The sequence below is a fragment of the Oryctolagus cuniculus genome, chromosome 5 (genome assembly GCF_964237555.1).
Source record: "Oryctolagus cuniculus chromosome 5, mOryCun1.1, whole genome shotgun sequence".
Lineage (NCBI taxonomy): Eukaryota > Metazoa > Chordata > Mammalia > Lagomorpha > Leporidae > Oryctolagus > Oryctolagus cuniculus.
In genome coordinates, this window is record NC_091436.1 from 51,348,097 (window position 1) to 51,375,177 (window position 27,081).

The following is a 27,081-nucleotide window of genomic DNA, read 5'->3' on the forward strand; positions in this document are numbered from 1 at the left end:
ATGGCCCAAGTACTTGGGCCCTGCACCTGCATGGGAGACCAGGAGGAAGCACCTGGCTCCTGGCTTCGGATTGGCATAGTGCCGGCTGTAGTGGCCATTTTGGGGGTGAACCAATCAAGAAGACCTTTCTCTGTCTCTCTCTCACTGTCTAACTCTACCTGTCAAATAACTAAAAAAAATAAATAAATAAAAAAATCACACACTAGAACAAAGTAAATCTTTGGGATCAAGTTTTACCATTAATGCTAATACTGTAACTCTTTGAGGACGGGGTCCTGCATGGGAGGTTAGTACACAGTGACTCCTGTTGTTAATCTAACAATTAACATTCTTACGCATGATGTCAGTGATCACTTGAGGCTCTTGACATGAGCTGCTTAGGCTATGGAAGCCCTTTGAGTCCACAAACTCTGTCTGTATTTAGACAAGACCATAAGCAAAGTGGAAGTTCTCTCCTCCCTTCAGAGAAACGTACATCCTTCTTTGATGACCACTTCTTTCCACTGGGGTTTCACTCAGGGAGGTCCTCCTTATAGGTACAGTTTTTGCATGAATGTTCTGGCTTTCCATGCCTGAAATGTTCCTGTGGGCTTTTTAGGCAGACCAGAATGCCTTTAGGGCTGACTCAGGTCACTGAGTGCTACTTAAAGTAATTGCCATTCTATGAGTCTGCTGTATGGATTCCGTCCCATGTTGGAGCATTCACTCTTCTATAATTTTATTATTAGCAGTAAACACTTAATCCTATTGACATGATCATTTTAAAACTTAATCTATTACCATTATCAGCTATCCCAGGGGGAATAGGGATCCCATGACAAGTTTTAAAGTGAACCCTTATAAGTAAGTCTGTAGGAATGCATGCAGGGCTATAAAGCTTTTATAGTTTCTCTGTAGGACCTGAAAAGATAAAACAGACCCAGCTCTTCACAAGCTTAATTATTCTTAAGCACTTGACATGGATACATTGCATTAGTTATAATTCCTTAAGCATATGACTTGGATGTATGGTATTAGTTACAATTCTGACCCCTTAGAGTCTCTATTTGTGTACCAAATGGGGTGCAGGACCAATCTTACAACTTTAATTGCATGGTGCATGTGCATGTTTACAGACTCAAGATGCATGTATCCACCTTTCAAGGTGTTTTGTAGAGAACTATTGAATGGTAGCTGCTACTTCTGTAAACTCTTTCCTAGCTATTTTTAAATATTATTTTTCATTTTTACATCTTTTTTTCCACGTTGGCTGCCTTCTTTTTACTGGCATATTTAAAGTGCATTTTTGTTCTGCCTTTGCCTTTCTTTATTCCTCTATATTTTAAATGCTAGAATCAAGGCATCTTTTATCAGTCGTTATTGCCTTATCACTCCTAATCCTCCATTCATCTCATTAAATTTTAATTTTCAAGCAAGATAAAAACCTGCTTTAAGCCACTTAAATGTATTAAAATCTTTTTTCAAAGCATCGTTGTCAAAAGGCAGGTGACATGAAATGTCTCGTGTGTGGACATATTCAGAATCTCTATGACAGCATTACCATATCCTTCTCTTTCAGTAAGACAACTTGTTTATAAATTGCTGCTTCATTCCTGTCTAACCTGTTTAGCTCATGTCTGAGCTTAAGCTGAAACCAGTCTTTATCCAGAACAGTCTTTCTGTAACATCAGATTTGACTTCAGAGAACATTTAGCTGAAGATGGCTTACATGTACTTTATTATTTATCAATCACGCTGTATTTCCCATCCTAACTCTATCACCCACCCCATCCAAAAGCTGATATGCAGAGAACCTGTGCAAAAGAATTAATATAGAAGTAAACAAAGACTCATGGTGCCTAAACTGTTAATGCAAACAATGTGGTTTATGAGGCACACCTGCTTTCTTCCTGGGAGTCTGGAATTTTGGTACCAGGAAGAAAATACAATTAAAAACAAAAACAAAAACAAACAAAAAAACAAAAACAAACAAAAAAAAAAACCTGGGTACTAAGTGTCTCATGAGCTCTCCTGGCAGATAGCATTCCATGGGAGCTGTCATACTTGCTGGAAGAATTAAGCATGTCCTGTGTGCAAGGGCTCTCAGGGCTTGGGCCTGATGCCCTGCAGACTGCCCCAAATGCACTTTTCCTTTGCTGATTGTGCTTTGTATCTTTTTTGCTGGAATAAGTCACAGCCACAAGTGTGATTATACACTGAGTCCTGTGAGTCCTAGCAAGTCAGGAAGGTTGGGTTTGTCTCAGGGTCCCCTGACACAGGACTGTATTGTTACTATTCCCACCGTACACTATGGGAATACTGAACTGCTTAGAACCTGCTGAGCTCCCTTGGTACCCACATGGTGTTTGGTGTGGGCCTTTTCCTCTTCCAAGAGTGCTGCGCTCTCCTCCTGCTCCACCACCTTGTCTTTTTGGTGCGCTCCTTCAAACCATACCTAGGAATCGCTTTCTCTCTGAAGGTTTCCCCACCAAGCTAGACATTATTAATTCTTCATTATACTTCTGTACTCCATATATATGCCTAATCTTAGTTAATATTCTTTTATTATTTGGTACCATGAATTTATTACAGGGAGGCATATTTCTTGTTGCCTTAGTATCTCATGAATGAGTTAGCTTGTCTAGAAAATTGTAACTGGTCTTCAGTAAGGATCAGTTTTACAAGTTTAGCTCTTCAGATGCCTTAGCTTTATACTTAGTAGTTCTCTACTAGGTTCTAGTACTAGACCACTGAGTTCTAGAAATGATAGTACATTTTTCTATTTACATAGATATAAAGGAACTCTGAGGAGATAGACTTTTTTCTTTATCTCATCAAATTATCATTTGTATCACATTTCTATCTTTTAACTAAAACTTGTTCTAGACAAGTAATATATTCTCTCCACTTAAATAATTATCTGGCTATCTCATAAGATATTCAGAATGATAGACTCTAAAATGTTGAAATTAAATGAGCTACTATTAGCTCTGATATTATTAATTAATTACAGCCATGATGAAGTACAATGCAGCAAAATATAAAACAGGGCTGGAGATGTGGCGTAGTGGGTAAGCTGCTGCCTGTGATGCTGGTATCCCATATGGGTGCCAGTTTGAGTCCCAGCTACTTCACTTCTGATCCAGCTCCCTGCTAATGCACCCGGGAAAGCAGTGGAAGATAGCTAAATACTTGGGCCCTGTCACCCATGTGGGAGACCTAAATAGAGTTCTGGGCTCCTAGCTTCGGCCTGGTCCAGCCCCAGCCATTATTGCTAAGAGGGGAATAAGCCAGCAGATTGAAGATATCTCTGTCTCTTTTTTTCTCTCTCTCTCTTTCACTCTGCCTTTCAAATAAATAAGTGTCTTCTTAAAAAAATAAAACAGAATAGGGGCCAGTACTGTAGCATAGAGGGTAAAGCCACTGCCTACAGTGCTGGCATCCCATATGGGCATAGGTTCAAGTCCTAGATGCTCCACTTCCAATTCAGCTCCCTGATATGACCTAGGAAAGCAGTGGAAGATGGCTCAAGTCCTTGGGCTCTGCACCTGCATGGGATACCTGGAAGAAGCTCCTGGCTTCTGATAAGCACAGCTCCAGTTGTTGTGGCCATCTGGGGAAGTGAACCAATGGATAAATAAATAAATAAATCTTTAAAAAAACAAAACAGAATAGTCTTTTTCTTGGAACCTTCAAAGTATATAATATGTGCAATTTTGTTAATTTTTAAAAATTTCTCTTTCTAAGGAATTGGAAGAACAATATAAAAAGGAGAAACTACATCTAGAAGAGGATAGAAATCAGCTTCAACTTGAGCTAGAAAACCTGAAGGAAGTTCTGGAAGACAAGCTGAGTACAGCCAACCAAGAGGCAAGGATTCTTATGCCCTTCACCAGTATTATATGGATTAATGACAGTCACTTACTCCGAAGGCGTTGTGTACATGACCGAGCCCCTCAGGGAAAGCAGCACATCTGGAGTGAAAAAATAAAAACCCTGAATTGATGCCAAATTTTTCATAATATTTTATTATGTGCCACCAGGTAAAAACGTGCTGCCAAAAGCATTCAGCCTCTTGTCAACCCAGATGCTTCACAAGTTCTAGACAGTGATATCTAAATTACTCTTCAATTCTTGTGGAAGTCACAGTGTTCAGCCTGGAAAGAAAGGGAGAGGTTGAGAAAGTCATGTAATAGGAATGTTATAAGCCTTTGAAAAGTTGTGCATAACACAAATGTAAAAACGTTTCTAAAGTTATATTATCTGTTCCTTCACTTTCTCTTCCCTGGTTGAGGCCATGCCCTCAGGTGGCCTCTGCCGTCTGCTCTGCCTTCCTGTCCAGTTCGTGCTTGTTGCGTGTTGTGCCTCACACAGAGTTCTTGCCTCCAGACTTTGTCTCGTCGGCTGTTCCTCCCTCACCAGCCAGTAGCCTCTAACTCCTGCTTCTGCACACGGAGACCGCCCCCAAACACACACATGCCCTGGCAGCCTGACAGTCTGTCCTCCACGTTCTTTTGTGGTTTGAAACACTTATCCAAAGGAAGGCCCAGCGCTGCACTGGGAGTGATGGAGCGGGGCAGGATTGTGATTGGTGTCAGCCCAGCCTCTGGTCTGGTGTCTGAGATAATCCTGCACAGGCTTCACAGCCACACGCCTCTCTCGCAGCACCTGCCTCCTGTCCTTAGCACATCCTGCTCTCAATTAAAAGGCCTTTTTGTGACCATCTGTGTTGCTCAGGCAGGCCCCTCAGGGTTCTTCCTGGGGTTCCTCTCTCAGTTCCAAACGTTTATCTAAGCAGTTCTCTAACCCAGATACTGTCATCTCACTGAGAAGGCTTTTAGTAAATATGGAACTTGTTTTCCTTCTGGCTACATCGTTGTTTATTTTTCAGTAGCCTGGTGATACTTTGGTGCCACTTGAGAGTGGCTCCCCAAAAATTTCTGCGGCTCATCCCTCCGTCTGCGCCTGCCTTTCCTTAGTCTGGGCTGTCTGTTTCCTTGTCCTGCGTTGCTGACTAGGATCTTAAAGATAGCACTTTTTATTATTATATTCTTGCTCTTCACCCTAAGGATCTCAGCATTTCACAGTTAATTATGACTCTTCTCTAGAGTTCTACTTTGTAAAAGCCCTTTTTAATCCTAGGAGATTGCCAAATTAGAAAATACAAAACAAAACAAAAAATGAGTGGATGTTGATTTTTCTGCATCTATTAATATATGTTTTCTGTAGTTTGTTAATGTGGTGCCTTATATTAAGGAGATTTTTTATATTACAGATAGCCCTTTGGCCTAGTAGTTAAAATGACTGCGTCCTATATCACAGTGCCTGTGACAGGCACTACATGCTATATCACAGTGCCTTCTTCTGGCTCCTGACTCCAGCTTTCTTTCTTTTTCTTTTCTTTTTTTTTTTTTTTTTAAGATTTCTTTCTTTTATTTGAGTGTTACACACAGAGAAGCAGAGACAGGTCTTCCATCCACTGGTTCACTCCCCAAATAGCTGCAATGGCAGGAGCTGGGCTGATCCAAAGCCAGGAACCAGGAGCTTCTTCCAGGTCTCCCCTGAAGGTGCAGGGTCCCAAGCACTTGGGCCATCTACTGTTTTCCCAGGCACATTAGCAGGAAGCTGGATTGGAAGAGGAGAGCGAGACATGAACCAGATCCCATCTGTACCGGCTCCACAGGAAGATGCTTAGTGCTGGCCCGCCCAGCTTCTTGCTAATGCAGACCTGAGAGACATAGTGATGTCACAGATAACCAGATGCCTGCCACCCACATGGAAGACCTGGACTGAGTTCCCAGATCCCTGCATTGGTCCCAGCCAGGGACTATAGAGGACATTTGGGGAGGGAACCAGCAGATGGGATGGTCCATACTCTCTCTCTCACTCTTAGTCTCACTTTTCCTCTGTCTATACCTCTCAATTTTTTTTTTATTAAATTCTATTTGAATTTCTAAGATAATTCCTAGTTAGTCATGATAATGTTAGATTCAATTTGCTAATACTGGGTTTAGAATTTGGAGACCTGGGTTCGAGAAAGAGTGCTTTGTTTTTTTCCTTTTTCATACTATTCCATTTCTGGTTTAAAACCAACCTCATACTAGCTTAATAAAATTAAACAGGCTGTGTTCTCTCCTTTGTTGTCTGGAAGAGTTGTGTGAGATTGAGATTACTTTTTTTTTTAACTTTGATTTAATGAATATAAATTTCCAAAGTACAGCTTATGCATTACAATGGCTCCCCCCCATAACTTCCCTCCCACCTGCAACCCTCCCCTTTCCTGCTCCCTCTCCCCTTCCATTCACATCAAGATTCATTTTCAATTCTCTTTATATACAGAAGATCAGTTTAGCATATATTAAGTAAAGATTTCAACAGTTTGCACCCACATAGAAACACAAAGTGAAAAATACTGTTTGAGTACTAGTTATAGCATTAAATCACAATGTACAGCACATTAAGGACAGAGATCCTACATGAAGAGTAAGTTCACAGTGACTCCTGTTGTTGATTTAACAAATTGACACTCTTGTTTATGGCATCAGTAATCACCCTAGGCTCTTGTCCTGAGTTGCCAAGGCTATGGAAGCCTTTTGAGTTCACCGACTCTGATCATATTTAGACAAGGTCTTAGTCAAAGTGGAAGTTCTCTCCTCCCTTCAGAGAAAGGTACCTCCTTCTTTGATGACCTGTTCTTTCCACTGGGTTCTCACTTGCGGAGATCTTTCATTTAGGTGTTTTGTTTTGTTTTGTTTTTTTGCCAGAGTGTCTTGGTTTTCCATGCCTGAAATACTCTTATGGGCTTTTCAGCCAGATCCGCATGCCTTACGGGCTGATTCTGAGGCCAGAGTGCTGTTTAGGACATCTGCCCATTCTATGAGTCTGCTGTGTATCTCGCTTCCCATGTTGGATCGTTCTCTCCCTTTTTTATTCTATCGGTTAGTATTTGCAGACACTAGTCTTGTTTATGTGATCCCTTTGGCTCTTAGTCCTATCAGTATGATCAATTGTGAACAGAAATTTATCACTTGGACTAGTGAGATGGCATTGGTAGAGATTACTTTTTAACCTCAGTTATGTTGTCCTTAGAAATTGTGGTGTGTCTAAAAAACAATTTGAAGCTTACTCAGATTTTGTTACCTAGTACATGAGAGAAATTTAATATTCTGATTTTATTCAGTTGTTTAGTGCAATGTTGTCTATAGGCATGTCCGTAAAATTGAGATTCAAAACTATTTTCTTCAAATCTGTATTCTTTATGACATCCATCTTTATCTGTTGATTTCTAAAATCTGATACTATGATGGTGGAATTATCTCTCTGTCAATTTTTGCTTTGTATATTTAGAGGCTTTGTGTTGTGCATACAAACATGAAATTGTTTCAGCTATTTAATAGATTATACATTTTGGCCTAGTGTGTGTTATTTGCTATTACATAACCAGCTTGCTTTTAGTTAGAGATGGCTGGTATGCCTTTCCCCATTCCTTGGCTTTTATGTGTGCCTCTTATAAGCTGCCTTAAAAGAATAGCTAGTCTGAAATATTTTCTTTTTAGATGGAGAGTTTGGTCTGTTTTCATTTATTGAATGGCTGCTAAATGTATCTTTGGTAATGGAGAAGGAAAGAATAAGGTGATACTTCATAAAGACTGAAAGCTATTGCTTTACAAAAAAATAAAGATCATAATATCATCATCAGTTTATGGATCTTGATTCCCTTATAAGTGGTACAGCCTAGTAAGTCAATTATGGTTTAGGTAATGAATTCACAAATGCCAGAATCATAATGTAACAGTAAGGAAAGCTAGGACTCAGAAAACTCAGATGGAGATTTTATTTGAGGTCAGCTTTAGAGACAAAATATTTGGCTCAATGGCCAATAAATCTGACCACTATGGTCATTTTCAGTGTTCTTTTAGAATTTACAGTCTGGAGTAGCCAGGGCTAAGCTAGGTCAAAACCTGGAGCCAGGAATGCTATTTGGTTCCTGTTGTAGGTAGCAAGAACCCAAGTTCTTGGGCTATCAATTGTTACTTCCCAGGCACATTGGCAAGAAGCTGGATCGGAAGCATAGAGTAGCCAGGACTCAAATCCAGGACTTTGATATGGGATGCAGGTGTCTCAAGTGGCAGCTTATCTTACGGTGCCATAATACCAACCTTCATTCCCCCATGAAAGATTTTGAATACTAGCCTAGGGGCATTGAGAAATAGTTGGAAGATGCTAAGTGCAAATATGTGGTTGATTACTTGGGAGATGAGGCTTACACCTGTGTCTGTGTTTATTATTTATAATTCACTCTAGGAGCAGGCACTGAGGTATAAAGGGTTAAGCAGCCACCTGAGGGGCTGGCATCCCTTATGGGCACCAGGTTGAGTCCTGGATGCCCCATTTCCAATCCAGCTCCCTGCAAGCAGTAGAGGATTGCTTAATTGCCTGGGCCCCTCTATCCGTGTGGGAAACCCAGAAGATGCTCCTGGCTCCTGGCTTCAGTCTGGCCCAGCTCCTGCTGTTGTGGCCATTTGGAGAGTGAACTAGCGGATAGAAAACTCTCTCTCGTTCTCTGTCTGTCTGTCTGTCTCTCTCTCTCTTTCTCTCCCCCCTCACCCTGTAACTCTTTCAAATGTTTTTAAAAAATTCACTCTAGAGTTGCAAGAAGAATGAATTAGAGAATAGCAAATGTGCATATTCCAGGAAGAAAGTTTGTATTTACTGTCCTCCTTCAGTGTGCATTTTTATTAGAAGAATCTGAGTATTGATCTGTATTTCAGATAACAGAAATCCCAGGTAAAATAGCCAAAAGAAAGAGGAAAGGTATTGACTCATGTGGCTAAAAAGTCTAAGGGTAGTGTTAGCATCAGGTGTGACTTGATTGATACATTAGAACTGAAATGTGCTACAGTGGGTCTTGGATTTGGTCTCCCCCTTTGACTTCATGCTTGGGTCATAGATTCCCTCACATGTTCAACACAGTTATTATTATTGTTATTTTTTTTTGCTGGCTTCATAAGCATTGGCTTAACCTGCTGCACCATGATGGGCCCCATGTATTGCAATTACACACCTAACTCTTACGCAGCTGAACATTTTCTGGAGTGTGAAGAATATTCATTTCTCTATTCAAAATTTGATTGTTTTTTCCTTATTGGTTGGTACCTAATGTTTACATGTTGCTTTCTAGTTAAATAATTTCTTATGTATTCTTGAATTTAATTATTATTGTAACTCTATGAGGTAGGTATTATTATTAGACATTGAACTTAAAACTAGATTTTCTGCTAAGTTCAATACTGTTTCAACTCTATGCAGCTGATTTCCTCACTGTCATTCATTCACTACTATTATGCACATTTAAGGCAAGCAAAATCAATCCAAAAAGTAGGGAATATACAAGTAAGCAATAAAATGCAGAGAAGCAGAATATAAATAATGTTACACACAAAATTTCAAAATATTATAAGAAAATCCTGTATACAAATATGCCAATAATTTTTTCAATTAGGTGGAGAGATATCTCTTTGTAAAAATGTATTATTTAATTTATTTAAGAAGCAGGGAAGGGGGATGGAGACAGAAAGAGGGAGAAAGAGCTTCCATTAACTGGTTTACTCCTCAAATGTCCACATGGCTAGGGAAAGGCCAAAGCCGTAGCCAAGAACCAGGAACTAAGTGCAAATCACTGATGTCAGTGGTAGGAACACAATTACTGATGCCATCACTGCTGCCTTTCAGGGTCCACTTTAGCAGGAGGATGGAGTAAGGAGCCAGATATTGAACCTGAGGACTCAAGTGTGGGACGAGGGCATCTTTTACTGTTAGTCTCAACACCCTTCCCGGCATGAAAATTTAGATTTTGAAATGACTCAAAGTAATGGAACTATGTGAGCAAACCAATTTTAACCATAAAGGAAAATGTTCTAACATATCTAGAAAGGCAGTTAGCCCAGAGGATGTAATGGGTAAGCTGTATCAAATATTCAAGAAACAATTCTTTTATTTTTAAAATATTTTAGAGCACAGAAAAAATAAAAAGCTTCACAGATCATTGTATGAGATTGACATCCCTTTAGAGATACAAGCAAGATAAAATCCCCCCCACACCCTGAATTAAGTGTATTCTGTTTCGGTCAGTCTGCATGAAAAGGGGGGTAGAAAATGTAGATGGAGAGGGTGTCCATGGAGAATCTTCATAGTCTTCTTGGTGGTGTCTGCATTTCCAAGGGGAAATGTTCAGGTATTATTTTCAAATTGCCAGTTTAAATTCTTGTAGACTTTTCACAGACATGGCTTTTTTTTTTTAATTGGGTTTTTGTTTCATACATTTTCCTAGGTTACGTAAAGTATCTTGTGTGTGGATCTTTGTTCTCAAAATAGGAGGGTAGTAGTCTGTTTAATCATCAAACTGCCTATTAGTTCATAATTTCAACAGTATATAAGTTCAACTCTTGAGGATATCATGGGATACTTTTTTTTAAGATTCATTTATTTGAAAGGCAGAGATATGAAAGAAGAGGGAGAGAGAATCTTCCGTCTGCTGGTTCACTCCCCAAATGGCCACAACACAGGAGCTGAGCCAGTCTGAAGGCAGGAGCTTCATTAGGGTCTCCCACTTGGGTGAAGGGGCCCTAGGACTTAGGTCATCCTCCACTGTTTTCCCAGGTGCATTAGCAGGGAGCTGGGTCAGAAGTGAATCAGCTGTATGGAATGCTGACACTGCAGGCAGAGGGTTAACCTTCTGCACCACAGCATTGGCCCCATTTATGGATGCATTTTGTCAGGAAACACAGCATTCATAACTGAATTCTAGTTAACACTACATTTACCAGCTTATCAATAAGATCTCAGTTTACCACCTTCATAAATAGAAGTGGACTCAAGTGAAATTATAATAAATGATTTAAAAGTATTTTTAAATGTCTTTCTGTCTTTGATACAATTATCTTGCTTCATTTCTTTTGTAAAGATATTTTATTATATGATAGAACCAGAAATTCTCTTTGTTAAACCTAGAGCTTGAAAGGTAAAGCCGTTCCATTGCATGGTTGTCATCAGAGGGGGAAATCATAAATATAAAAGTCCTTAAAACACAAATCGTGATGCAGGCTATCATGATGATTTGAGTGCATCTTAAATTTATCAATAAATGCTCTATTCCGTAAAATGACAACTGAAGAAAAGACTTTGAGAAGAAACTGTAAGACTTTTGCTGGTCTGTTACGATGAGATTTGTTGAGAGGACTCCATTTACTTACAGATTGGCCGCCTCCAAGATCTGGTAAGCAAAAGTGAGCAAGGCCTTGGCTCTGCTGAAGGACTCATAGTCAGCCTGCAGGACTCCCAGGAAAGGCTTCAGAACGAGCTTGATTTGACCAAAGGCAGGCTAAAGGAGACCAAGGATGCTCTGTTAAATGTCGAGGTAATTTCATAATCCCACTGCAAAAGAAAAGTGTTGTTGAGCCACTTTGCTTAAAGCTTATTTAAGTGTCACAGCATGTATAATTAGGATGTTGGTTCCTAGGACTACTATAACAAAGGACTACAAACTGGGTGATTTAGAACAAAAGAAATGTATTTTTTCACAGTTCCAGAGGCTAAAAATCAAGATGTTGGCAGGATCATGCTCCCAATAAACCCTTTCTTGCCTTTTCCAGCTTTTAGTAGCCCCACAAAGTCCTTGGCATTTGGCAGTATGATTTCAGTCTCTGCCAGTTTTCACATCATCATTTTAAAAGGCTATTAGTCACAGTGGATTCAGGGCCCACCCTACTCCAATATGACTTCATCTTAAATAAATGCATCTGCATATAACCTATTTCAAGTAAGGCCATGTTCTGAGCTTCTGAGGGAGTTAGGACTTTAACGTATCTTATGACTATAACTAAACTCACAGCACTTGGGATGTGCAATTCGTGTTACTGGTATGAGCTGAAACTTTCACATATAGTAACCACTTGCTTCTCCATGATCTGCAGATTTCAAACAGGCTCTGTCTCTCCCCTTCCATTCTCATGAAGCCTGGCAAAGAGTTAGGCTGCCTTAGATAATAGAGGAAAGAACCCAGCAAGCCAGAGGGCAGTAGCCAGGAAGTTATGTTCCTTCAAAGAGATATGCAGTGTAGGCTCTAAAGTCAGGGGGCGGGTCTGGCTCCACCACTTAATGTGTAACTTTGGGCAGTCTCAATTCTCTCATTGCGTGGTGAAAGAGGAGTAGGGGATAATACTATTTAGCAGTTACATAAAATAAACCATTTATAGCACAGTGCTTAGCAAAATAGTAAATATTAAATGCTGGCAGAGGCCCATGGTTGCCAGTGTTGTCCAAAGAGGTCATTTCCAGCCCCAGGCTTTAGAGAGCCACTTGGTTTATGCTAATCTATGAGGATTTCATTTGTGTTATATCACTATAACACTAAACACATGGGCCACTAGCTTGACGTTATGTAATAAAAACTCAGTACCCTAAATTTCACATAACCATTTTAATCATGTTAGTGGGAGAAAATTGTAATGTTTAACCTTTGAGCAGATAGCATACCTTTGGACAGAGTATGAATGAATTTGAATAGCATCTGTCTATGTAGTTTCTGTACATGGGAAGATAATAATCAGTTGGTTGTTAGGTAATCATGGTATGAAATGTTTAATTAAGATGATCAATACTGACTTTCAGTGAATCAAGTAATTTATGATATAACCCTTAATAAACCATAGTTTAAATACGGACATTTAAAATACGAAATGTGTTCTGTGTGCTTCCATTGTCCAGAAAATATGGATAGTATTATCACTTACTGTGCAGTAAGCATTTTAAAAAGTTATAGTGCAAGCAGTTCATGTATTTGAAATAACTGGCAGGATCCCCACTTTTGAAGACTAGTCTTCACTAGTAAGTTTTTGTTCTTCAGGCTGAGCTAGAACAAGAAAGGCAACAGCATGAAGAGACACTTGCTGCCATGAAAGAGGAAGAGAAACTCAGAGTGGACAGAATGGCCCATGACTTAGAAATAAAGTGGACTGAAAATCTGAGGTACACTCTTTATAATATGATCCTATCAGTACAGTTGTGCAGGGACATGCTTCTGTTACATGGCTCATGCTGTCATATTGCTAAGGATGTAGCAGCAGTATTTAAATGAATTAGTATTTTAAGTAATTAGGTGCAGAGAAATTGGAGTCCTTTTTTTTTTTTTTTTTTTAATTTAGATGTACTTTTTTCTGATTCTCTTTCCTTGAACATAAAATAGGCAGAGAACAAACCTGAAGTCAGGAGGCTTATTTGTTCTGGTACCTATTTTGCCATTGATAAAGAGGTAAATCAATGATCTTGAGTAAGTTACCAATTTACTGTATAACTGTCAAATAATGTAGTCTTACTCTGAATCACAAATTCTGAGGCAGATTAATTAAGCGCTAGAACCTGTAAACAGTTAAACTATAGTTATTGAGAGGAATGCCTCTTTACAAAGTAAAGGTATTTATTTTATTTTAGACAAGAGTGTTCTAAACTTCGTGAAGAATTAAGACTTCAACATGAAGAGGATAAGAAGTCAGCAATGTCTCAACTTTTGCAGTTAAAAGAGCGAGAGAAAAATGCAGCCAGGGATTCATGGCAGAAGAAAGTAGAAGATCTCTTAAACCAGGTAATTAATAATCTATACATTATGAAAATTCATTTTCTTTACATTCTCTAGTGATTGAAATTTTGTAGAACACTGTGTTAACTTACTATATTTTGTTACTTTTCATAGGGAAAAGTTAAATATTTTTCAAAGTGTATGAGATCAAAGAGACAGTCATAAATTTATGAAACATTGTGCTAAATCATTATTATATGAGCATTCCTAAATACTGAGAATATATATTTTAGCTTAATATTTGAAATGAATTCATGAGAAATTTTAAATAAGTTTTACCTGTTCTTTGAAAGGATAAAATCCTTTCTCAGGCATTTGGGCAATAGAAGATAAAATGTATTAAATTTATTAAATGTGTCCTGATTGCCCCAAATTGCTAATGGAGCAGTTTGCTTCTGTCTCAACAATGGAGTATTTATTGCCTGTCCTGTTTCAGAATGCTTTCAGTTCCTAAGAGAGATTATTACAAAAACAAAAGATAGCTGTGTTTCTAAATTTCTTCTTTTGTCATGCTAACCCCATCATTTATAATTATAATTGAAAGAACTTTCATACTTTTATCTCATTTCAACAACTTCTAACTGCATGAAGTTTTAGTATTCTCTTGAAAAGCCAGTAATTAAATGGGACGGACTGCATGAGTCACCAGTTGATAATCCACCATTATCTGTTTATTTGTGATCTTGGTAAGTTTCAAAATAAATGGAATGGGCTTCTTTTTTTTTAAGATTTATTTTATTTATTTGAAAGAGTTATATAGAGAGGTAGAGATGACAGAGAGAGAGGTCTTCCGTCTGCTGGTTCACTCCCCAGATGGCCACAACTGCTTTAACTATGCCAATCCGAAGCCTGGAGCCAAGAGCTTCTTCCAGTTCTCCCACATGGATGCAGGGGCCCAAGGACTTGGGCCATCTTCTACTATTTCCCCAGGCCATAGCAGAGAGCTGGATCGGAAGTGGAGCAGCTGGGACTAGAACTGGCGCCCATATGGAATGCTGGCGCTTCAGGACAGAGCTTTAACCGGCTGCGCCATAGCGCCGGCCCCAGGGTAGGCTTCTTTATTAAACATGCAAAGTCTGTCAGCAATGCTTAGAGCCTGCCAGTTTGTGTTTGGCATTTCATGGTAGTGAAATCGGAAAGACCCCCTAAAATTTACCCTGAAATGTGGCCCCTTAAAGTTCCCTAGAAATGCTATCCGGGGTGCCACATGCGCTACTGGAATTTGGGGTGCCTTATGATTTCACCACGGGCTTATTACTAAATCCCCAATATTAATAAGCCCGAGAGGGTTCTTGCCTAATATTTAGAGAAGAATTTTAAATACCGGCACAGATAAACGAGGCAGCATGGTACGTTTTAAGCTTTTATTTAGTAAGAAAGGTGCATAAGAGAGTGAGAGCTTATTTAGGGGAGAGAGGTGAATAGGGGTTCATACCAAGCACCAGGAACCAGCCACGTGGATGAGCATCTAGGCCAGGAAGCCTAGAGCGCAGGGCTACAGCCAGCCCTGTCCTGGCAAGAGGCCAGGGAAGAAGAGCAGGGGCCCGGAGCACACTGTGCCCTAGGCTTTTAACCCACTCCAAAGGGGAGTGGTTAATTAACCTGATTGGCTGGTGGGCACCCCTGTGTGGCAGGTAGGAGCATGAGGTCACACGGGCATGGTCTTCCAGTTCACAAATCTGACCAATTTTAACCTGTATGCCTGCCTACTTCAGTAGTTGTTTGTTTGTTTGTGAGATAGAGGAGAGGGACACAGCTCCCATTTTCGGGCTCACAGCTATTAGTAATATTACTCTGAAAAGGGAGAAGACATTTATTCATGTGTGAGTTTTTGTAAATCATTTGAAATCTCTGAAACTTAGGTGGAAATGAGAACAAGGAGCCCACTCTTGCTAAAAGTTGGTTAGCACTTTCGTGTCTACAGTTACTTTACCTTCCTACCCAGGGTCCAAGCAGCACAGATGATACTGGGCAGAGTGATGCTGATCCTCTATCACGTCCTATGTCCAGAAAGTTTCAATTCATTCAGTTACATAAAATGAAAACAACCCTAGAAGTCTGCCAGGTTTTTCAATGTTGAATATAGGTGTTTGTTTTGAGTGGGTTTATTTCACTGCTCAGAGGACACACCTCTCCTTCTACCTGTTTTCCATTAAATTGTTTTCCTTTAATCTCTTTTGAATTGTGAGATTTCTCCCATGTTTTCCTGGTTTTAATTTTTTCTTTCTGCCTTATGTCTGTCTTTATTTCTTTCCTTTTCTGATGTCTATTCTGCAGTGTTATTTCCTGAGAGGACCTAATGCTTTGCATCCTAGGTTCTGTGTATCATAAAATAATTTATCATATATTTACCCCATGTTTTGCCAGGTTTACAGAGAGAAATCTTTTAAAACAATTTTCAAAACAAATTAACCATAAATATGAAGGCAACTAGGAATTGAGAGGTGAAACTGTTCTGTGATGCCCCTTGCCATCAGCCCATATCCAAGGTTCCAATGTCTCCCTTCTTCCCCACTTCTGAGATGTGTGGGGCATACACACTACTGTAGATAAACTGGCAAACAGCTATGGTGCTGCAGAATCATCCATGCTGGAAGAAAGTTAAGAAAACACGAGAACAAAACAATGCCCCCGTTTAAGTAAAATTGGATGCTATGTTACCAAGATTTCACTTTCCAGATATATGAGATGGCGAAAACTTAATGCTTACTTATTTGAGAGAGAGGGAGGGAGGAAGGAGGGGGGAGAGATGGATCTTCCACCTGCTAGTTCACTTCCCAAATGCCCACAGTAATAAAGGCTGGGCCAAAATGAAGCCAGGAGTCTGGATCTCCCTTTGAGTCTCCCAGGTTGGTGGCAGGAACCTAAGGAGTTGGTCCATCATCTGCTCTCTCCCAGGCACATTAACAGAAAGCTTGATGGGAAGCAGAGTAGCCAGGAGGGGAATCTAGGACTCAAACAGGCACTCCAGTGTAGGATCTGGATATCCCATGAGTAGGTTAACCCACAGAGTCAAAAGGTCCACCATCCCCACCCCCACCCCCACCCAGTGATAGATTTTAATGAACCTTCCTAGTAGACGTAGGATCTTTCCTTCCTGGCCCTCTGGATCTTGTTCTCTTGACTCTTGGGTGGGTTCCTGGGCCTGTGCTCTGAAGCCTGCTCTGCCACTTTGCATCTGCATGATCCTGCTGTCAGCTGTGTTCCTCATACACTCTACTCACCTGCTCTAATCCATACAACCATTTCCCTGGGCTGCTTCTGGCCTTCCCTTTCATCCTAGCACTTGTCAGCACTGCTCAGCACTTAGGGAGACAGACACAGCTTAGGGTTGGTATATTAAAGAGAAGGGAGTGGGAAATAGAAGTGGAATGACCAGGACTTAGAAGCCGATACTGTGGAAAACTATCAGAGAAGCTGTGTTTTCATGTATTTAACTATTTCTGAGTAAACTGAGCACCAGACTTTTTTTTATCTTAGTGTACCTGTACTTCATTCTACTTACTGCAAAGAAGAAATAAAATAATTTGCCTTTCAAATGAATTTAAAATCTTGAGAATTAAATTTGTTTTAAACTAATCTTCCTGGCCTACCTCTCTAAAAATAGACATAGAAAAGCATTAGATTTTCACTTTGCTTTAATCAGGCATTTTTCATTTCTTGAAATTTACTAAAAGTGATTCTTTTCTCTCTGTGTTCCAGCTCAGACTCATTTTTGTAATCTTAATTTTCCTTTAATATTTCATTGTGTTCCCCCAGGCCAGTTATTTTTCGCAGTCTAATCAGTGTATATATTTGAATTCCTTTAAAGCAAAAAAAACAAACAAACAAACAAAAAAAAACCTACATATCTTTTCCTCAAACTCTAACTAAGAATGATTGTATAGAGTCTTCTATGATCATAATTCCCATTTGTGATCCTAAAATGTTACTACATATTCCTTTATTTCACCCTTTTTAAGATGGCTTTTATTTGGATTGTATGTGATAATGCATTTATTCAGCTTCATTCAGAACATTGAACTGAGAGGTCAGGAAGGCACTCAGATCATCAGAAAAAGAACTATAGATTTTAAAAATTGGGTCTGGATCTCTGTATTGTATGTATGAACTTTGACGCTCCAAAATCATTTAGCTAGTTATAGTCACATAGATAACATGATTTTTATACATCACAAATTTATAGTATAATAGGAGGAAGGTTAGTATACAGATAATTAAAATTCACTATGCAGTAAATGAGTTTATAAATAACCCAGTTTTTACTAAGGAAGTGTATTAGTATATTTTTTGTTACAGTAATGAAAGACCTTTTGTTACAGTAATGAAATAGCTTTGTAAAGAAAAGAGCTTTATTTTGACTCATGGGCCTAGAGGTGCAAGGTCAGCGTGTTACATGTGTAGTGATGGCCTCCTTGCTAGCAGGGTGCCGGGGAGACACAGAATTACATGAGAGATGGGCAGAGTGCTTGTATGTGTGTCTGTATGGTCTCTCTCCCACTTCCTATTAGCTGCCCGGATCCAATCTTGGGGCCCAACTTTGCGACTTTATCTAATCTTAATCACTTCCTGAAGGCCCCACCTCTAAACACATTGGTTGATTCATTTCCACCATCTTAACTAACAATGGTGATTACATTTCAACACACTGATGCCTTGGGGGACATGCAAACTATATCCATGCCATTAAGGAGGAGCAGTGTTTTGTTGGAGCTGGCTCCTGCCAGCTCATCATAGCCAATTGTGTGCCTTTCTTCCCAACACCACAGTCAGGGCCACCATTGTTGGTGACTTGCAGTCACCTGTGGTGGTCATTTATATTCCTCAGATACCAACAGATTCTGCAAATTGAGGTTTTGTTTTTCAAAAAGCTGTTAAACATTTATTGGTGTACTACTGAATGATAGAGAAACAGTAACATAGCCAGTACAAGTAGGAACACTTTCATTGAGACCAGCATTGACATGACAGAGTAATGGCCAAAATACAAGAGTTTTTATTCATTTAAAAAAGATTTTATTAAATAGACACTCTTATTTCCCAGGTACTATGAGAAATACAGTAATGAAAAAAACAAGATTGGATGGGAATGGTTTAGTGAGAGAGGTTATGATGGAACTCCTTGACTTTATCTTGGGAATTTAAAAGTTTACTTAAAGAACTATGAGATTGTGTCAGAAGTTTATGGAAAGGGGAATGACATGCTGAAAATTTTATCTTAGGAAGTTTAATACAGCTGTGATACTAAAGCGAGGATGAAGTAGAGACATCTTGCCTTAAATATCTAAATTAAAGTGCCTGAAACAGGGATACACTCCATGCCTCCTATCCTACCCCTCAGCTTAAGAGGCTGCTCCTCTCCTCCCTGCCCAGACCTCACTTCACTGTCTCTGACTGTGCAGGCAGACACAACCCTCTCTGCTGTTCTGCCTGCACACTACAACCAGAGCGATACACTTCTCACCTCCACCTCCACATTAGTCCAAGTCATGTGCCCGTCTCTCCTACACTACAGCTATGGTCTCCGTTCTCCTTGCTTCCACTCTTGCCCACCTGCAGATTAAGTGATGCCCTTACAATATTCAGTTGAATTGCATTATTTTGTTTTGACTCCTGCAGTGACTTTGTATCATGTGTAGGGTATAATCCACACTCTTTGGCTTCTGGTAGCCTTATGATTTGGTGGTCTGGATCTTGAAACTAGTGAGTTCATTTGGTTTTAAAGCCAAGTGCTCATTTTGCTGCTCTTTAAATTAAGTTTTTTGTTAGCAAGGAAATATATTCTCTCTTTAGAAATTGTAGTTCTGCCTGTAAGAAAAAATCATCTATTTTTATCAGTTTTTCTGTATCTTCTCTTAAGTGATTACTTTTTTTAGATGAGGGACTGCCCTTTTAAAAATTAATATAAAGAGAACAGATTTCATGTCTTTGATAAAATTCTAAGAACAAAGCAATACTTACCTTCCTTCCTCCCTCCCTTCATCCTTCCTTCTTTTAATTTTTGTGATAACATACTTTCAGTTTACTTCATAATCACAGGCTTAATGTTCCGCTAAATACAGTGTTCAACAAGTAAATAGTAGAAAGACCACTACTTCACAGGAGTATAGACAAGAGCTATAAACAAGTCACTCTTAAACCTTCAGGGTTTTTGTTAGTGTTTTGTTGTAATGGAAGAGTAATTGGCCGCAGATCTGAGGCAGAGGCAATCACAGGGCCTGGCGGCATCATCTCTCCTGTGTTGTCCCGCCAGGACCTTGGCAGATGCCCTGAGCAGTGACAGGGGATCAGTGAGGCCAACCCTGAGGGCTCAGAATCCTTTTACTAGAAATTGGGAGAGCAGGGAACTATGTAGAACAAACATCCGAAATCCATCCTGAGCCCTGGGCTAGACAGTGGCTGGGGGAAGGTAAAGGGAGGTCAACAGAAAAATCAGCAGAAAATGAGAAGAGGCCTATGGAGAGAGGAGAAAAACCAGCTAGAAGAGAGTGAAAGTAGCTGACGCAACGTAATGTTACTTTCTAGAAAATATGGAATGAGATTAAAGTCTACCAAAAAAGCCAGCCAAATCCATTATTCCTCATACAGCCAGCTTCAGTTTGTGGATTCAAAAAGCGGCTTGTGATATTTTCCTAGTGAATATGAAGTTTGACTTTAATTTTCCTTCAATTGAAAAAATGAATTCAGCTATACCATATCCTCTTTGATCATTTATGTGGTTAGTTCTTCTTGAGGTTTTATTTTTCCTTCTAAGATAATAGTACTGAACTCTGAATTAATTTAAAAATATTCAATTTGTACTTTCCTTTCTTGCTAAAACCTCCCTTTTTGGAATGATTCCATCCAGTGCATACATTGGCACCTTTAGAAGAAGAGAATAAAGAGAAGGAACTATGAAATCTACACCTAGATTTTTTTTTTAAAGATTTATTTATTTATTTGAAAAAGTTACAGCAAGAGATGGAGAGAGAGGAGAGGGAGAGCGGGGAGATAGAGTTTCCATCTGCTGATTCACTCCCAAAATGGCTGCAATGGCTGGGGCTGGGCAAAGCCAAAGCCAGGATCCAGGAGCTTTATTCGGGTCTCCTACATGGGTGCAGGGGCCCAAGCACTTGTGCCATCTTCCACTGCTTTCCCAGGTGCAGTGGCAGGAAGCTGAATCAGAAGTGGAGTGGCTGGGATTTGAACTGGCATTCACATGGGAAGTTGGCGCTGCAGATGGCAGACAGCTCTGGCCTGTATGCCTAGATTTATTTCCATAGCCTCTAGCTGTAGGAAGAAGGCCAATAACCATATTAGTTTAGATTCCAAATGTTCAAATATACTTTAGTCATATAAAACCAAAAATCTCAGGGAAGGGAAGAACTAGTATGCCACTCTTATTTGTTGTATTCTTCTAATTTATCAGGTAACCCAGAAATTTTAAATAACATATGTATTTTTGTCTGATGATAACTTAAACAGTAAAAAATAAAATGTATTTCATGAACAAATGGCATCCTTTTTAGATTATCTTTTCCTACTAGACCATCTGTAATGAGAAATACAGACAGGTAAAAACACTGCAACTAAAAATGCCTTAGATTTTGCATTTTGTGAAGTCTGGAGAAATTGTCTCTCATCATTATATATATTATATATATCAAATATAAATTCATATGAAAATGGATTAAAAAGATATGCACCAAATTGACATTTTGAGATTTGATTATTGATACAGCTTATCTATACTCCTGAGGAACAGTGGTTTTTCTACTCACTACTTGTTGAATTCTTTATTTAGGGATGAGTTAAGCTTGTGATTATAAATTGAAAGTATGTCATTATAAAAATTAAAAGACAAATAAGAAAGGAAGAAGGAAAATGTGAGGTGGAAAGTATCATTATGCTCTTAAAACCGTATATATGAAATACATGAAATTTGTTCACTTATTTAAATTTATTTTTAAAAAGTAAAATAAATGTTTTAAGAATGCGAGAAACTTTTGGTTAAAAGTTATGAAATAATTAAATAAGAAATAAATCTTTTTTTATCTGATTTTTCAAGTTTCTATAAAATCATACCTTCAGATATGTTAATCTAGGCTATTAGTAAAAAAAATCATTCTCTGAATCAAAACTGTCTATAATCTGTGATCTTCTAAGGAATAATCACATAGTTATGGGAAAAATTACTGTATTCTGTCTGAAAATTTGGTTAGTGTTCAGAGGAAAAAAATGTTAAACTTTACCATTTAAATTTAAAATATAAATTTAAAATATTATTTTCTATTTTTGAAGGTAAATAAATATGGGAAAATTACATTTTATCCTGTATTTTGGGGGAGGGAGGTATAGATTTTTCCAGTGGTCTGTTATTTAAAATTTCAGTGAACATTTGAAAAAGTAACCTAGCTCATAAGCAATTTTGTCAAATATATCCAAGAAAGTGGGATTAAAAAGATGTAAAGGCATCTCTGCTTCTTTCCCCCAAGTACAAAACCCAACTATTAGTAAATCTTCATATTTTCCGTGATTTTCCTATATTTGTTTCTTGCCCCCCAAATTATATAGTCAACCAAATAAGTGTTGCAGTTGTCATCTGTTGAGCTCTCCTAGGAGAAACCTCAGTGAAGCTGCAGCAATACAGCATGCAATGCTTTGAGTGGTTTTTCTGTAGATTTCTGGTTGGAATTTATGACGGTAACATTCCTTCCAGGCTCTTCAGTAGCCATCATCTTCTAACTGAACCCTGGTTTATGTGCTCTAGCTATCAGTATTTTTCATAGGTAAGTCTGTCAGCCATAAACATACCGGGCACTGTTTTAAAGACCTACAGATAATTCAGAATTTCTCTTTGACTTTTTTTCTCAGAATTGTTTCGACTTATTTTTTTCTTGAATATATATATAATTAAATGTCCTGTGTTTTACTCTCCTTTTTATCCCTCTTTCTTTCACTTAGTTGATTTCTGAATGTTTCCCTTTATCCCTGTGATCTTGTCTTCATAGCGGCACTCTCTGGGTGAAGCTTTGCATAAATCTATCAACAATGTAAGTGAGCGGCACTTACAGTTTGCACTGAAGGGCATGTTGCACATTTTGCGTAAACTGAATCACTGCTTTCAAGCTGTTACATTACAGAAATCTTTGGCATTTGGTAGGATATGTTTGTACATGGGTAGTAAAAGCTTCTAATGTCTAGCCATTAATTTGTGTTTGTGCTTACATGTTCCACATTGTATTAATAAGCATATATTTTACTATAAAACCAAGCAAGGTTTTATGCCTCAAACATGATATTTACAGTTTTAATGTTTGCTTTTAAGAATATAGCAATCTTTTAAAAAAACATTAATTAATTGACTATCATAAAGATATTTCTTATGTTTAACTAGTTTATGTTGTGAGAAAGTAATATCAAGACTTCTTTAAAGTATCAAATAGGAAGATGTATGAGATTTTGAATATATTTTGCATTTTATTGTTATAGTTAACGGATGAAACCAAATGGAGTAGCCCTTCCCTAAGAATTGACAAAGCTGTTGTCTTTTATGTATGTATACTGAAGTATGCAGAATCTAAGCTTCAAGATAATGTGCCATATAACACTGATTTAAAGTTTTTTTCTTTAAGCATGATGAGAAAAACTGAGATTTATGCTTATAAAAATCTATATATCTAACTTGTCCTTTAAAATAACAAGAGAATTTGACATCTTTGGGTATTTTTCTTGTAGCCTGGGACAGTGTCAGAAGACTTTTTCTGCAAAGACCCAGGTAGTAAGTGCCCTTGGCACTGTGGACTGTCCAGGTTCTGTGGCAGCTACTCACCTCTGCTGCTACACTCAGAGACAGCTTGGAAATAAATAGCTCTGGGTGTGTTCCAATATGATTTAATTTTTCTGTAGTTTGCCAGCCCAGATCTGGAGAAATGAAAGCTTTGAGACTAGTAATGTGCTATGAAATTTCAGTTATTTTTGAGTGAAACTATTTCTACATACCCCTCTAATTTCACTCTATAAGAAAATAACAAAAAATTATCTAACTTTCATATGCAGCTTTTCTTTCCACATAAAAAATAGAAATACATAAATATATTTAACAGCATTTTCTTTAATACCTTTAAAAATAAGCACCAACCATTTTTATCCTGGTGTTTATCAAAATAAGGCTACATTTAGGAATTCTTTTTAGTAGTAGCATAGAACATAGTAAGAATTTTGAATGATAATTTTTTTTTTTTTTTGACAGGAAGAGTGGACAGTGAGAGAGACAGAGAGAAAGGTCTTCCTTTTGCCGTTGGTTCACCCTCCAATGGCCGCCGCGGCCAGCGCGCTGGGCCGGCGCACTGCACTGATCCGATGGCAGGAGCCAGGAGCCAGGTGCTTTTCCTGGTCTCCCATGGGGTGCAGGGCCCAAGCACCTGGGCCATCCTCCACTGCACTCCCTGGCCACAGCAGAGAGCTGGCCTGGAAGAGGGGCAAGCGGGACAGAATCCGGCGCCCCGACCGGGACTAGAACCCGGTGTGCCGGCACCGCTAGGCGGAGGATTAGCCTAGTGAGCCGCGGCGCCGGCCGATAATTTTCATTTTTGGTATAACACCAGTGTAGACTTTGTTGTACATGCTATTTGGAATAGAAATAACTCAAATAAGATATGATTATGTTTTCAGTTAATTGAATTAACTTCGGAATATTTGCAACAGCATGGTCATTTTCCCTCAGTAGTTATAAATAAAAGATATTCATTAAATAAAAATTGCCTTGTTGAAAGTGTCTCTTAGTAATTGGATAAGGATGCCTTGATTTATCTGTCTGATTAATCAGAGACACTAAGAAGACAAACTGAGGGAGAATGTGAGAGAGATACAGATGGACAGACAGGTAGACAGGGGTGAGAGAGAGAGACTGGGAAAGAGACAGACAGTGAGTTGGACCGAAAGAGAAACATACAGGAGGACAGACATTCAGACTGAAAGAAAGTGAGAGAGAATAAGGGACAGAGTTAGACAAAGAGACATATATTCATAACAGATACAGACATATAGAGAGACCCGAGACTAAGACAAATAGACAGAGACCAACAGGTAGATTCTCAGAGAGATAGCCAGAGAGAGAGAGAGAGAGAGAGAGAGAGAAGGACAGACAGTAGACAAGAGACAGAGAGACAAGAGACAGATTGGTAGGCAAAAAGTAAGAGAGTAAGACTGAGAGACAACTGAGAGAGCAAGACAGACTGAAAGAAATAAAGACAGCAAGACAGAGAAGTAGACAGACATACATAGAGACAGGCAGAGTAAGAGGCAGAGAATGACAGGCAGAGACAGACACATCATATACAGATTGAGACAGGACAGAAATAGACATTTGAACAGGCAGGGAGCCAAAGGGAAAGTGAGAGACAGAAATAGAGTGAGACAAACTGAGAGACAGACTGACACAGAGAGTGACAGATAGACAAAAAGAAATATACACAGAAAAATGTGCAGAGAGACACAGAAGCAAAATAGATTGACAGACACAGAGAGACAGACGAATAGGGACACAGACACACACACTCAGAGAGACAGAGAGAAACAGAGACAGAAAGAGATAGAAACATACAGAGAGACAAAGGTAAAGCCATATAGATGAAAACAGAGTCAAAGAGAAAGATGTATAGGCAGAGAGTATGAAAGAGATAGAAACTGAGATACAGGTACAGACTGAGACAGAAATAATTTAAGAAACAAAGAGTGAGACAGAAAAATACAGATATAAGAGTCACACAAGAGAGAAGTTTTTAAATGAGGATTTTTTTTTTCTAAAATAAGAACTCTCTGGTTTATTTAGCATGGATAAAAATAAGAAACATTAACAGTCATAACTAATGTATAGGATCTACCATGCACTACATAATTTGAATATAATTCAAAGCAACTACTGTTTTACATTTATTCATCAAATGCCTTTTTAGATATAATTCTAAAATAAAAGTGATAACTAAGATTGCCCAATTCTTTGTAAAGTCCATTGTTCTCTTGTTTTTAATTAATGAATTTTTATATTAATATGTATGTCCATAACATAAATTCAACTATTTAAATTATAGCCATAAAACATTAGTTCATTTTCCATTGCTTTGCTCATTATTTCTCTTTTAAAGTGACATATAATTTCCATGCTGAATAAAGGCTGATTAATTATTGTAATTCTACTGATTTATTTATAAAAATAAGTGAGTATTGATGCTTCATTGCATGATTAAGGCTTTCTGCATATAATTCATGTTACTGTCTTGAGCATGAATCTAAACATTTTAGAAAGCCTTAATAATTTGGTGTGCTTTCAAAGTTAAGAATACAAAACATCTAAGTATATTTGAACACTAAATTGCATGATAATTTCTTAATGTACATAGTTTATATTATTTTCTTGAGTGTAGATTAATCATATATCCTAGGTTGGAAAATACTATTTTGGAGTTCTTTCAAGGTAATGTATATTATAATGTAAAATATTTAAGTGTTTTTTTTTAAGCTAGAGAAATTTAAAACTGTACTTAGGTTTTAAATACATAACTATTATTTTACTGTTGAACATAATTCATTTTAAACTTTATATTTCTTCATAAAAACTTCATCCTTAAGTAGTTCAAATTTTTGTCAAATTGTAGTCAAATTAACACATGGGAGATCTACTGCAGTGAACTTTTGAAAAACGGTATTTCAGAAAATAAAGATATGCTCACTGCTGTGAACTGATTGGCTTCTTACTAACCTAAGTGCACACTCATTGGATAAGATCAAGGGCCACCGCTAGCCTATGTGGTGCCTTTTGTGCAAATTGGAAAGATATGCACATTCTTTGGGATAGATGCAGATCTTTACCAGGTACATAACGATATGTACCAGGTACATAATGTGGTGAGCAGAATGCTAAGTAGATTTTTGTCCCCACTTAGTGGCAAGTAGTCACTTTGAGAGTATGTATCAGAACTGTACATTAACACATTGCTTTTCCCAACTTTCCCATATATAACCTAACAGATTATCACCAGAAATAAACAAGCCACGATCGGTCCCATGCTGAGGCTGGGGCTAGGGTTGAACTTGGGAAGATAGTGGGTAGGTACCTTCTCTATTTCAAGAACTAGCTATCTGGGAAGAGAATGGCTGTAGCAATTACACATCAGTATCTACAGCTTTTTTTGTTGCCTGATAACCTTTTATGATTTACCTTTTCTGTCTGTGCTGTGATTAATATTTATTTCATCCTGATTCTCTTTGGATAAAAGATGAGATGTCACGTGTTAATTTATCTTATCCCACAAGTGTGACCTTAGCTGTAACCATGATATTCTCATGGTATTTTCAAATTTGCAGGGTTTATTTTGGTACAGCAGTTTGGCAGTTCTGTTGCCACAAGCCAGAAGTTTTTGTTTCTACCTTGACTCCAGACTTGTAAAATAACCCCTGTGTAGAAATTCATTGGTAGAATTCATAAACTT

General features: G+C 38.4%; 1 protein-coding gene across 12 annotated transcripts in view; it reads left to right on the forward strand.

The window, feature by feature from the left end:
• Positions 1–27,081, forward strand: part of FAM184A (family with sequence similarity 184 member A) — a 119,717-nt gene that overhangs the window by 57,854 nt on the left and 34,782 nt on the right. For 6 of the 12 annotated variants that reach the window (XR_011388550.1, XM_070073663.1, XM_070073659.1 and 3 more), the window contains exons 6-10: positions 3,727–3,849; positions 11,234–11,395; positions 12,884–13,005; positions 13,468–13,618; positions 23,084–23,146. Coding sequence is in view for 11 of the 12 variants with exons in the window: in XM_070073663.1 (XP_069929764.1) it covers positions 3,727–3,849; positions 11,234–11,395; positions 12,884–13,005; positions 13,468–13,618; positions 23,084–23,146 (621 nt within the window). In the remaining variant the exon portion in view is untranslated. Of the gene's footprint in view, positions 1–3,726; positions 3,850–11,233; positions 11,396–12,883; positions 13,006–13,467; positions 13,619–22,602; positions 22,645–23,083; positions 23,147–27,081 lie in introns of all 12 variants that reach the window. The other 6 variants (XM_008263441.4, XM_070073665.1, XM_002714784.5 and 3 more) reach the window with 2 other exon arrangements.